This window comes from Oncorhynchus nerka, linkage group LG9b, assembly GCF_034236695.1.
Source record: "Oncorhynchus nerka isolate Pitt River linkage group LG9b, Oner_Uvic_2.0, whole genome shotgun sequence".
In the NCBI taxonomy this organism is placed as follows: Eukaryota; Metazoa; Chordata; class Actinopteri; order Salmoniformes; family Salmonidae; genus Oncorhynchus; species Oncorhynchus nerka.
This window is the reverse complement of record NC_088424.1, coordinates 30,035,023-30,047,237: the sequence shown is the minus strand read 5'-3', so window position 1 is coordinate 30,047,237 and position 12,215 is coordinate 30,035,023. Positions and strand designations below refer to the sequence as shown.

Here is a 12,215-nt window from a genome sequence, read left to right as displayed (position 1 = left end):
CATATGGAAACAACGTCTTTTATGTGTTTGATACTGTTCCCTTGACTATATTCCAGCCATTATTATGAGCTGTCCTCCCCTCGGCAGCCTCCATTGCTCTCTAGAGCAGTTTGCCCTATGCATACACAATACATACACAAGGCCAGTATTTCTCAGATGTCACCAGCTAAAAACAACCGGCTGTTCCAATGTCCTAGTCTGTAACCAAAGTATTATCATCCAAATTAGCCTGCATGCCACCCTGTTTCATCCAGCCAGTGGGACACCAGCAACGGTAAGGTTAGAGGGAGTACGGCATAGCACACAAAACATAAGCATCTCATTATTGAGTATGTTGCAATTTAATGTTTAAATATGTGCTTATTCATGCATATAAATGACAATTTAAATGAATGTTTAACTCCTGCAGGACTGCAAGCTAGATAAAATGTGAAACATAAGACTACATATTGTAGAGACTATAAAATGTGATATCTCATAAGCATAGCGTATGCACATAGGAGTGGCGAGATACTCTTAGATGCCAAATCTATGCTGTGTGACAATCTCTCTCAGTGTGATATACGGTTGAGCATTTCTGTGGCACAGAAGCATCATTCTCTCCCATGTATAATGGATATGGATTAGATGTCGCCTTAATCCAAATCAATCTACTCACCACACACATCACCTTGTCGCTATGTCTATCTGTTCTAATGAGTAAGCAGTAAGATGAATGGTTGTGTCAGTACATGCAGTAGGGCGATTTATCTTCTGAACTTGACCAATTTTTCTTCTTGAGTGCATTACCTTTAAGGCTTCTGTACACATTGGTGGTTGATAGTCTTGTTTATTCATGGTTTTGAAAGAAGAAAAAAAACACAGTAGGCACATTTTTTGAATTTGTCACCTGAATGTGGTGACATTCTAACAGTGCAAGAGTACTGCAATAGATACAAATGTTCCTCTAACAAAACCAATCAATGAACCAATATTGTTCGACATTGCACTTATTGGCGTCATTAAGTCTACGTGCTGACTCACAAATCTATACAGAATCTATATAAACGATATGGTTGTATGGAAATATGCCAACAAATGAGTACAAGTATGGTTTTACAAACACCATGTCGTTATTGTAGAAAATAATATGTTTTCAATGACATAAATGCTTAAATAAAGGCAATTAACACCATATAGTATATGTAGAACAGCCATATACACTGAGTATACAAAACATTAAGAACAACTGCTCTTTCCATGATAGACTGGCCAGGTAAATCCAGGTGAACGCTATGATCCAGTATTGATGTCACTTGTTAAATCCACTTCAATCAGTGTAGATGAAGGGGAGAAGACAGGTTAAAGAAGGATTTGTAAGCCTTGAGACAATTGAGACATGGATTGTGTATGTGTGCCATTCAGAGGGTGAATGGGCAAGACAAAAGATTTAAGTGGCTTTGAACGGGGTATGTTAGTAGGTGCCAGGCGCACCGGTTTGTGTCAAGAACTGCAACGCTGCTGTGGTTTTCACGCTCAACAGTTTCCCTCGTGTATCAAGAATGATCCACTACCCAAAGGACATCCAGCCAACTTGACACAACTGTGGGAAGCGTTAAAGTAATTTTTTATTGATTTGACCTTTATTTTACCAGGTAAGTTGACTGAAAACATTTACAGCAATGACCCGGGGAATAGTTACATGAGGATTAATGAAGCAATTGGATGCTGGGGATGATTAGGTGGCCATAATGGTATGAGGGCCAAATTGGTAATTTTGCCAGGACTTCTGGGTTAACAACCCTACTCTTACAATAAGTGCCATGGGATATTTAGTTGCCACAGAGAGTCATCTGTTTAATGTCCCATCCTAAAGACAACACTGTACAACAGGACAACACTGCCCTGTGGCATTAGGATATTTTTTTAGACCAGAGGAAAGATTTCCTCCAACTGGCACTCCAGCACCACTTCTAGCAACATCTGGTCTCCCATCCAGGGACCGACCAGGACCAACTCTGTTTAGCTCCAGAGGAAAGCCGGCAGTGGGATGCAGGGTGGTATGCTGCTGTCTGAACATTGGTCAATATGGGCAAGCATCCCTGTGGAACACTTTCGACACCTTATAGATTCCATGCCCCGACGAATTGAGGCTCAATATTAGGAAAGTTTTCCTAATGTTTGGTACACTCAGTTTAGAATACCTAGAATATCCATATACAGTGCCTTCGGAAATGTTCAACATTTTATTAGGTTACAGCCTTATTCTAAAATGTATTAAATAGTTTTTTCCCCTCATCAATCTACACACAATATCCCATAATGACAAAGCAAAAACAGGATTTTAGAATTGTTTGCTAATTTATTAAAAATGAATTCAAAAATTTTACATTTACGTAAGTATTCAGACCCTTTACTCAGTGCTTTGTTGAATCACCTTTGGCAGCAATTTCAGCCTTGAGTCTTCTTGGGTATGACGCTACAAGCTTGGCACACATGTATTTGGGGAGTTTCTCCCATTCTTCTCTGCTGTTCCTCTCAAGCTCTGTCAGGTTGGATAGGGAGCGTCGCTGCACAGCTATTTTCCGTTTGATTGGGTTCAAATCCGGACACTCTGACTGGGCCACTCAAGGACATTCAGAGAGGACATTCAGAGACCACTACTGCGTTTTCTTGGCTGTGTGTTTAGGGTCGTTGTCCTGTTGGAAGGAGAACCTTTGCTGCAGTCTGAGGTCCTGAGCACTGGAGCAAGTTTTCATCAAGGATCTCTCTGTACTTTGCTCCGTTAATCTTTGCCTCAATCCGGGCTAGTCTCCCAGTCCCTGCTGCTGAAAAACACCCCCACAGCATGATGCTGCCACCACCATGCTTCACAGTAGGGCTGGTGCCAGGTTTCCTCCAGACGTGACACCTGGCATTCAGGCCAAAGAGTTCAATCTTGGTTTCATCAGACCAGATAATCTTGTTTCTCATGGTCTAAGACTATTTAGGTGCCAACTCCAAGCGGGCTGTCATGTGCTTCCGTCTGGCCACTCTACCATAAAGGACTGATTGGCGGATTGCTGCAGAGATGGTTGTCCCTCTGGAAGGTTCTTCCATCTCCACAGTGGAACTCTAGAGCTCTGTCAGAGTGACCATTGGGTTCATGGTCACCTCCCTGACCAAGGCCCTTCTTTCCCAATTGCTCATTGGTGTTTCCAGACTTCTTCCATTTAAGAATGATGGAGGCCACTGTGTTCTTGGGGACCTTCAATGCTGCATATTTTTTTTACCCATCCACAGATCTGGGCCTTGACACAATCCTGTCTCAGAGCTCTACGGACAATTTTTTCAACCTCATGGCTTGGTTTTTGCTCTGACATACACTGTCAACTGTGGTAGCTTATATATACAGATGTGTGCCTTTCCAAATCATGTCCAATCAATTGAATTGACCACAGGTGGTCTCCAATCAAGTTGTAGCAACATCGCAAAGATGATCAATGGAAACAGGATGCACCTAAGCTCAAATTTGTAAGAAATGTATAAACATGTATAAAACCCTGTTTTTGCTTTGTCATTACGGGGTATTGTTGGTAGATTGCTGAGGATTTTTATTTACTTAATCAATTTTAGAATGGATTAAGATAACAAAATTAGGAAAAAGTCAAGGGGTCTGAATACTTTCCGAAGGCACTGTATGTTCTTGCAATTTCTAGTGTATTAAATTTCAGATTTATATATGAGAAGTAGTTTCTTAAACGATAGGATTCATGACTTTTTACTCACCAATGTAACAACACATTGTGGTCAAAGACATAGTTCCTATAAGTAAAAACACAGTTATGTTTTTGGCTATTACATTTTTATTAACTTATTTCTGGATATGTTCTACACTATCCACAATAAACTATTTCTGAACATCATATGGAGGATTTCCTCTGTGCTAACGTGTTCGTAGGCTAGCTCGGTAGCTAGCTCAAGCTGGCTAACGTGAGCCACTAACCATGCTAGCATGTATTTACATTCCAGACCAAGTGTTGACGGTGGTGAGCTACAATCCACCGATCACAGGAAATGGAATCTATCTATTTGGGATTTCCCTGACTCTTCAAAGACTGGTGAAACACCCACCCACCCCCCCATGGTAGCTAACTCAGCCTTCACTCTTTTAAAAGTTTTACCGTTGGATGGGCCCATCCATCAAGTCGCTGCTCTCTCTTTGCTTTGATCTGTGGTTATCTTTTAGTTGTGTTGTGTTAGTTGTATTCTAGCTGGTCTCCAGTAGTTGGGCTCTAGGTTGCCGACCATAACCGTGGTGGTTGTCTAGGCTAGTTAGGCTAATAGCTAGTTGGTTAAATAGCTAAAGTTCACTGGCTGGCTAGCTTTCTGGCCAAGATAATTGCATTTAGCTAACATTCTTTGATAACTGGTTAGATGCCATTATTAATTTCCAAAACTTTAATGTAGCTGTAAACTAGGTGTTGATAGCAACTGGATGACTCATGTAGTGCTAACATAACGTTAGCAGGCTGGTATGGCTAACGTTAGAATGCTAATTGGTTAGCAATCTTGCATGTTGATTTGTAACAGTAAATGTAGAAAGTACTGTATTTGCTTGTAATTTTGCTGAAAATGAAATTGAAACTAGTAGCCATGAGTGCAAACAATTTGGCTTAATTTGAAGTTATACATAGGAAGTTATTTCGGTTGAAATGTACTTTATAGGGAATAGGCTGGCTTGTCAGTTCCTCCATTGTCACGCCCTGACCTTAGAGATCCTTTTTATTCTCTATTTTGGTTAGGTCAGGGTGTGCCTATGGTGGGTAATCTAGTTTTTGCATTTCTATGTTGGCCTGGTATGGTTCCCAATCAGAGGCAGCTGTCTATCATTGTCTCTGATTGGGGATCATATTTAGGCAGCCTTTTCCACCTGTTGTTTGTGGGATCTTGTTTTTGTGTAGCTGCCTGTGAGCAGCTACACACTGTATTGTTTTTGGTGAGTTGCATATTTATTAAACATGTTGAACTCTAAGTACGCTGTGCCTTGGTCCATTCATTCCAATGATCATGACATCCATATTACATCACCCCCGGATTTTATTTTTAACTAAATTACTTCGGCATTCTTCGGAATTCTGAAAGGTTTTATGTAATAACTAAAAAAAACTGAGGTGTAACTTCGCATTGGGATTTTTGATGTGTATACTATTGCAAATCAAGATGTTACATGTGGTTAAGTTTATGCTACCTACCCTTCAGCTTTAGTGTAGCTTAAAACTTCTTCCATTATGAAGTAATTGGTAGCTCAACACTGCTGAAGATACAATAGTTGGCAATTTGAAAGATTGTAAATTGTACATTTATGAAGGGTCACTTACATTTGGAAACGTATGTACTAATATAGTAACACTAACAATATGTATGTCGATAACAATTATATTATGACATAGTGGACATATCATGTTAGAGGATATGCACAGTATGACTAGGCTACAAGTGGAAAAATAACAGTGTAGGCTAAATTTGCCTGGAACATTTTACATCTCCTCCCATACATTATCTGTTGATAGAAAATACAATAAAATATGCAAATGTTAGCGTAGTTTGCTGTAATAAACTGGCAACACTTAGAAATATGTTGAATGTGGAGATTGTGTGGAAAGGGGTGAGAAAATACTGTATGTCATTTTAGAGACGTGGTTTACTCTAACGCAAGAGAGCGCGGACCAATGAGAACCTTTCACGCGCTTCTCTAATACCTGCCTCTTTCATCCGCCTTCATACTCTCACAACTGGTGTGGAGCAACTGCCGTTCACATCTGGCGCCGCGTTGAATATTAGGGTTAACTCTTTAACTTTCTGATTTATTTCGAAAGGAGGCTGCCTTTTTAGATTTAGGTGGTTCTGAAAAAGCTGAAATGCATCAGAGTTTGGTTTGTCACAAATAGCGTAAGTGTGATCTTTATAGCCTGGTTTGCGATTTCCTTGGACTGTCTACACCACCATGCGTAAACAGAGCATGGTTACGTTTGTAGATTTGATACATCCACATAGAATGAATATAAGTATGAAGTTACACTTTTTATAGTTCGATACAATGTCTAGAATAGTTGGTCATTCGTATGCATGGTCCATCATCTATTCAGTTTAGAAATTAATGTCTGGTGGGACAGCCTACACGATAAAATGTTTCGTCATAGCACGAATCTTATTAGAAAAAGTTGATAATTCTATGACTAACATGACGCTTTGCCTTGAGATTCACTTTTCATTTTAACACGGCTTCCCGAGAAAAGATTATGTAATTCAATTGTCTATAGTTCTTCACTGTGACAGATGACATGATGAACCATGCGTTTGTGCACTATATGTAAATGATCTTAGGTCATATAATAAGTGCCATTTTCATATGATTTTGTCCACTTAACAATTAACATTTGGACGGGGTTCTTGGGAAGGAAATTTGGGATATGGCATAAAGGCGCACAGCTCCATACTGAAGTGTTTAAGTTAGTCTGAAGGGAAATTTAAAAGACCTAAAAATACAGCGCTGGTTTCTTCTCCACAAAGAATCATTTGAACTTCCCACCGCAGAACGAGAGCGACATAAATAGTTCTGACATGTGGATGTAATTTCAGAAGAAGTAAGAAAAAAACAGACATGCAGATAAATAAAGTGAGTGGGCTCAGTTTGAACGTATTACAGATTTAAAAAGAGGGAGGGAAAGCGAAGAGATTATAGTTATGATTTTACAAGCCACTATCAAGACCATAATGAGAGGACAGATAGAGTGAAAGATGACTTGCTCTTTTGAAGACAGTTTAAAGTAAATTAAGTCATTTTAACTGAAGCATCAACTCAACCTTGCTTTCTGAAACGACTATTGGAGGTTCGGCATGGTTGTCTCAGGGATGGGCCCCCCTCTAGTGTTCCACAGTGTGGGCTTTCTTTTCTTCAGCTTGGTCCTCAGTCACATCTGTCTGGTAAGTTATTCATTTCATTATAGAACATGTTCTGCATGTCATTCTTGTATTTTACCACATGTGTAGGCAGCTACTTAATTATGTCGGAAATTGTTTTACTACAGTAGACTATAATGTGTGTCATTTCAATTATGCATGAATCTTACTGAAGCCCCATCGCACTGAGAGATAGAGTGCATGTGTTAAATCACTTTGCCAAGCCTAATCAATAGTAATGTTGACATCTCTGTTCAACTATGTTGGATACAGTAACTGCATGTACATCATCAGGAGAGACAGAGAGAGTCTAAATTCAGTTGTAATAGGTTGAAGCTAGGCTATATATTTTTTAATAATTGTGACCTTCATTGAACATACCAGCCTGTTGAAGCTGAAATTATGTTGACAGATGATCCACGATATGAATAAACTGTCTAGAAAAATGTTTCTTCATAATGGAACAAATTAAACAGACACATTCCTTAATTAACATCTCTTCCCATAGCACTTGTAGAGCAAGGATGTTTTGTTTAGACATTGTACCTACAAAATTATATTCTGACCTATTCCACTGCCCTGCTCAGAGCATACTGTGGATACATATACTTTTAGAAAAAAGGGTTCCTAAAGGGTTCTTCAGCTGTCCCCATTGTAGAACCCTTTTTGGTTCAAAGTAGAACTATTTTGGGTTTCATGTAGAACCCTCTCGGGAATGGTTCTACCTGGAACCAAAAGGGTTCTACCTAGAACCAAAAAGGGTTCTCCTATGGGGACAGCCGAAGAATCCTTTTAGGTTCTAGATACCACCTTTTTTTCTAAGAATGTACCCACCCACTCAGTGTATTGCATTCACTCAGGTACATAATGCTATGCGGTGCAATTTCCATGAATTAATGCTATTAAAGAACCTCATAAAATGTAGGCATTTACTTAATTATGTGGGAAATTGTTTTACTACAGTAGACTATAATGTGTGTCATTTCAATTATGCATGAATCTTACTGAAGCCCCATCGCACTGAGAGATAGAGTGCATGTGTTAAATCACTTTGCCAAGCCTAATCAATAGTAATGTTGACATCTCTGTTCAACTATGTTGGATACAGTAACTGCATGTACATCATCAGGAGAGACAGAGAGAGTCTAAATACAAATGTAGTTTTTTACCATTCTTTGTATCCGGCATGGGTATTATATGAATGAAAACATGCATTCACATGTCATTTCAGTGTGGTGTTTTCCAAAGGAGAATGCTAGTGTACATGCACCGCATGGGGGACAATCCTCATTAACATTTTATGTCTGTGTAATATCATGCTCATGTAGGTTTTGTCATGTTGATAGGTGATGTTAACTTATTAGTAAAGCCACAAGGTTGATGATGCTATTTTCAAAAGTCAGTATAACAGTAGCTCTACTCTGTAGACTACACAGTGGCTTTACCGACAGCAGTACAGACAACTGCAAGTAGCACTGCTGGTCGTGGTTGTCCTGTGTTTTTTGGCTGAGTGTGTTGAGCGTTCAACAGGCAGTTTGCTGGGGCTGTGAGGTACAGTGTCTTTCCCTGGTGATGTGGTACATCACTGTGCCGCAGCACTGCTGGCATCATTGGTTTAGATGGCAGGGGGAAACAATTCCAACATAGCTAACTGCATTTATAGCTGATTCAACATTTGGTCCTTAAAGGCTGTGTCTGTAAATTTGGTTTACCCTTTCAGTTTTGATGTTTTGTTGTGTTATTTTTCTCAAAAAAGTTATATTTAAGAGTTGTGTTTTTTATAGTATATGTCCAATGATGATATCCAGGTAACTGCCAAAATTATGGAAAGACTTGAGTAAGTGAGGGATACACAGTATATTGAAATCAGGTGCTTCCACACAGGTGTGGTTCTTCAGTTAATTAAGCAATCATGCTTAGGGTCATATATAAAAATGCTGGGCAGGCCATTATTTTGGCTACCATAGGATGACAATGCCCCCATCCGCAGTGCATGAGTGGTCACTGAATGGTTTGATGAGCATGAAAACGATGTAAATCATATGCCATGGCCGTCTCAGTTACCAGATCTCAACCCAATTGAACTCTTATGGGAGATTCTGGAGCGGCACTTGAGGCAGCATTTTCCACCAACCTGAACAAAATACCAAATTATGGAATTTCTCTTGGAAGAATGGTGTCACATCCCTCCAAAAGAGTTCCAGACACTTGTAAAATCTATGTCAAGATCATTGAAGCTGTTCTGGCTTGTGGTGGCCCACCACCCGATTAAGACGCTTTATGTTGGTGTTTCCTTTATTTTGGCAGTTACCTGTAGATATCCCCCAGTTTACGTAGGCTGAGTAATGAAGCACTAACATCTAACATCTATAACTATATTAAGAAAGTCTAAGTCCTATGTCAGTTAGTATGTATCCTTCCATTAAGCTATACTTCATTTGAAATACTTAAAAAATAAAATGTACGTTGATATAAACTGATGGTGCTTGCTGTACAGAGGAAGGATCTTAATTTCAGTTTCAGGAAGCTAGGCGTATGTCGCACATCACTACTTCACAGGAGAGGCATTTCGATATATTTTTTGTTGTTGTTGATCAAAATGCGTTTTTTGGTAGAAATGCCTCCTGGAACTTGTGAACTTTCATGTGCCTTAATAACGAACTTGTATTCCATCTGTAAATACGAATAGAATTGTTAAGTTAGGAGCCTAGTTGGTTTAGCCACAGAAAAAGACAGGAACCTTACCACTAGCCATGATTAGCTGAGGTAATGGATGGGCTGGACATGCCGAGAGATGAGTTTGGATTGGTCTTCTATGTAGCATGCTTCTGTCTATAACGTGAGCTACTCAGTATATGTTGATAGTCCTTTCTAACATGGTGTTTTTTGAAAGATTTAATGTTAGCCATCGAGAACCATAATAGTTTTGTGTCTTTTCTCATCAACATTGATGCCCTGATGGGCTACTTTCTGCACACGCCACAGTCAGTGTGAACCAGAGTGACTTGACATAACGCTGGCCAAACAAGACGTAGCTACAAACAAAACAGAGTTAAATGGTTCCAGTCTGCTGTGAAGCATTCATCCATGTATACGGGTAAGAGTATAGCTACATTTTCAGATGTTATACGTTTCTAATTGTGTCAGAAAGTCATATTCATTGCAAGTTAAAGTGTACTGTTAGCTAGCATGTGTATGATCTGTGTCGTAATATTATTCTAATCAGAACTCCATTTGGATTGCTAGTTAGAGCCTAATGTAAGCCTGCTAACATTGCACCTAGTTGGTTCGCGTTAGCTACCTGCAGATTCATACTACAGCTATGACAATGTTTATATTGGTAGTAGTATGAGTTGGGATTATGCGGCTTCATCGTTTAGCCAGCTAGCTACATGTCTAAACAAAATACTTTGCCAGATGATTACATGACCCATCAATTTAGCCAGGTGTGTCTGGTGGTGATTACGGCCATCTATTGTATTTCATGAACGTGTGTACAGTACATGTCTAGACAATAGTGACCCATCCACTTAGCTAGATGTGGCTGGGAGGGTGGTTATAGCATTTCTTTCACATGACCCATTAATTTAGAAAAATGTGTCAGGTAAGCGTCATCTAATAGTTATAAAATATCCTTTGCATGTGACAAATACATTTAGATTTTATTTGATATAGTGTGTGTTTACCAGAGACGATAATGTAAAATATAACATGACCTGCACCAAAGTCCGATTAGGATATAGGCCAAGGACTAGATACATTGTATTTTTACATGGAGTTTTTCCTTACTGTAGGCTTCTACTTTTACCACTTTTAGTCTTGAAATCTTTGATTTTTACTACACTATTCACTCTGATTAGCACATGGCCTCACATGTGAATGCTTAAAGAGATGGGTGGGGCTAAGGCTTAAGAGGGTGTGAACGATGCTGAATGTGTGTAGACAAAGAATAACTCTCCAGTAGGTGTACCAAAACATTCAAGGGCAATTTTCTCAAAAGTGGGGTTACAAGTTTATCAACTTTCAAAGCATAATTATTTTCCCATTGTTCCTCAACTATTGTGCAAATATATTTTGTTTTCTATCTCTGAGTCTCTACTTTTTTCCAATGTTAAAAACACCATTTCAAATTACAAGGACCGAATCCAGGTGGTAGGTCATATTTGATTAGTATTGTCGTAGCAAAAGAATCCTGCTGCAAGAGGATTTGAGCGTTGAGTCCATAATATTGCTTGATCGGTGTTTAGGGTATTAGCTGGACGAAAATGGGCTTCAAGAAAAGTGCAGTACTGTTAATAAAAACCATGTGATAACATTCTCAACAAAAATGTTAAATTAAGATCCTACATTGTCATTCTCTGCTTTTTATTAATCTTGACACTCATAGTTTAGTGCCATCTCACAGAAATGGCCAACACACTGCTGCCTGCCTGGTAGGATTGTCTGTTATCAGACTGAGTGACTCAGACTCACTGGGTTATTGAATTTATTAAGAGGAAATGCTTCTTTCAGTAACCGCGGTCGGTGTGCATCGCCATCTAATTCCTACCTCATGACTGTGTTTTGGCTGTCTGATGACTTGCAAGTGTCATGTCTTCCTCCCAGAGTGAGAGTTAAACACATAAAGTATCTGTGAAACACAAGGTAGCCATGTAGGATATGTGATTCAGTCAAGATGTTTATCCAAGAAGCAACTTCATTGTAAGCACTAGTGACAGGGAAAAAAACACTGTTACATGTCGGGATATTATCATTGACGATATATCGTATAGTATCATTTTGACAATATCGCAATATTAATTTGGGGCTAGTTGGCTCTACCTCTTTTTAAACAGGGAGCCAATTTGTTTTCAGCACTTTTATTTCCATGACTGATCAAAACTTATTTTCTCATAGGTCTCTTTTGTCGCTCTGCAGCAGACATATCGTGAGCAATATGTTTGGAAGATTGAATTGCAATAAAATCACAGTATCGAATCATAATACATAAAGAATCGTGAGAATCGCAATACAGATCATATCGGCACCTAAGTATTTGTGATAATATCGCATCGTGATGGCAATTCCCAGCCCTGGTAAACACGTTTATATACAGTGGGGCAAAATAATGAAATTTGCAAATAAATTAGACATTTGATCTGGTCAATGCTCATCCTATCACACTGCCAGTTGCAATTGAGGAGACATCAGTTAGTGTCTGTTGGAGAACACTTTGAATGTGTCTCAAGTTAACCGTTTTTGCTGTTTCAATAGATATCTAATTATTTTTTACAACACAGTGTATATACCATGTA

At 39.1% G+C, this 12,215-nt stretch overlaps 1 protein-coding gene across 1 annotated transcript in view; it reads left to right on the top strand.

Annotated features, from left to right (window-relative positions):
• The first annotated feature begins 5,773 nt into the window (after positions 1–5,773).
• LOC115114575 (parathyroid hormone/parathyroid hormone-related peptide receptor-like) overlaps positions 5,774–12,215 on the top strand; it is a 66,940-nt gene continuing 60,498 nt past the window's right edge. Inside the window, exon 1 of the mRNA XM_029642944.2 lies at positions 5,774–6,945. Coding sequence (XP_029498804.1) covers positions 6,859–6,945 — 87 coding nt within the window. The 5' untranslated portion in view covers positions 5,774–6,858. The remainder of the gene's footprint in view (positions 6,946–12,215) is intronic.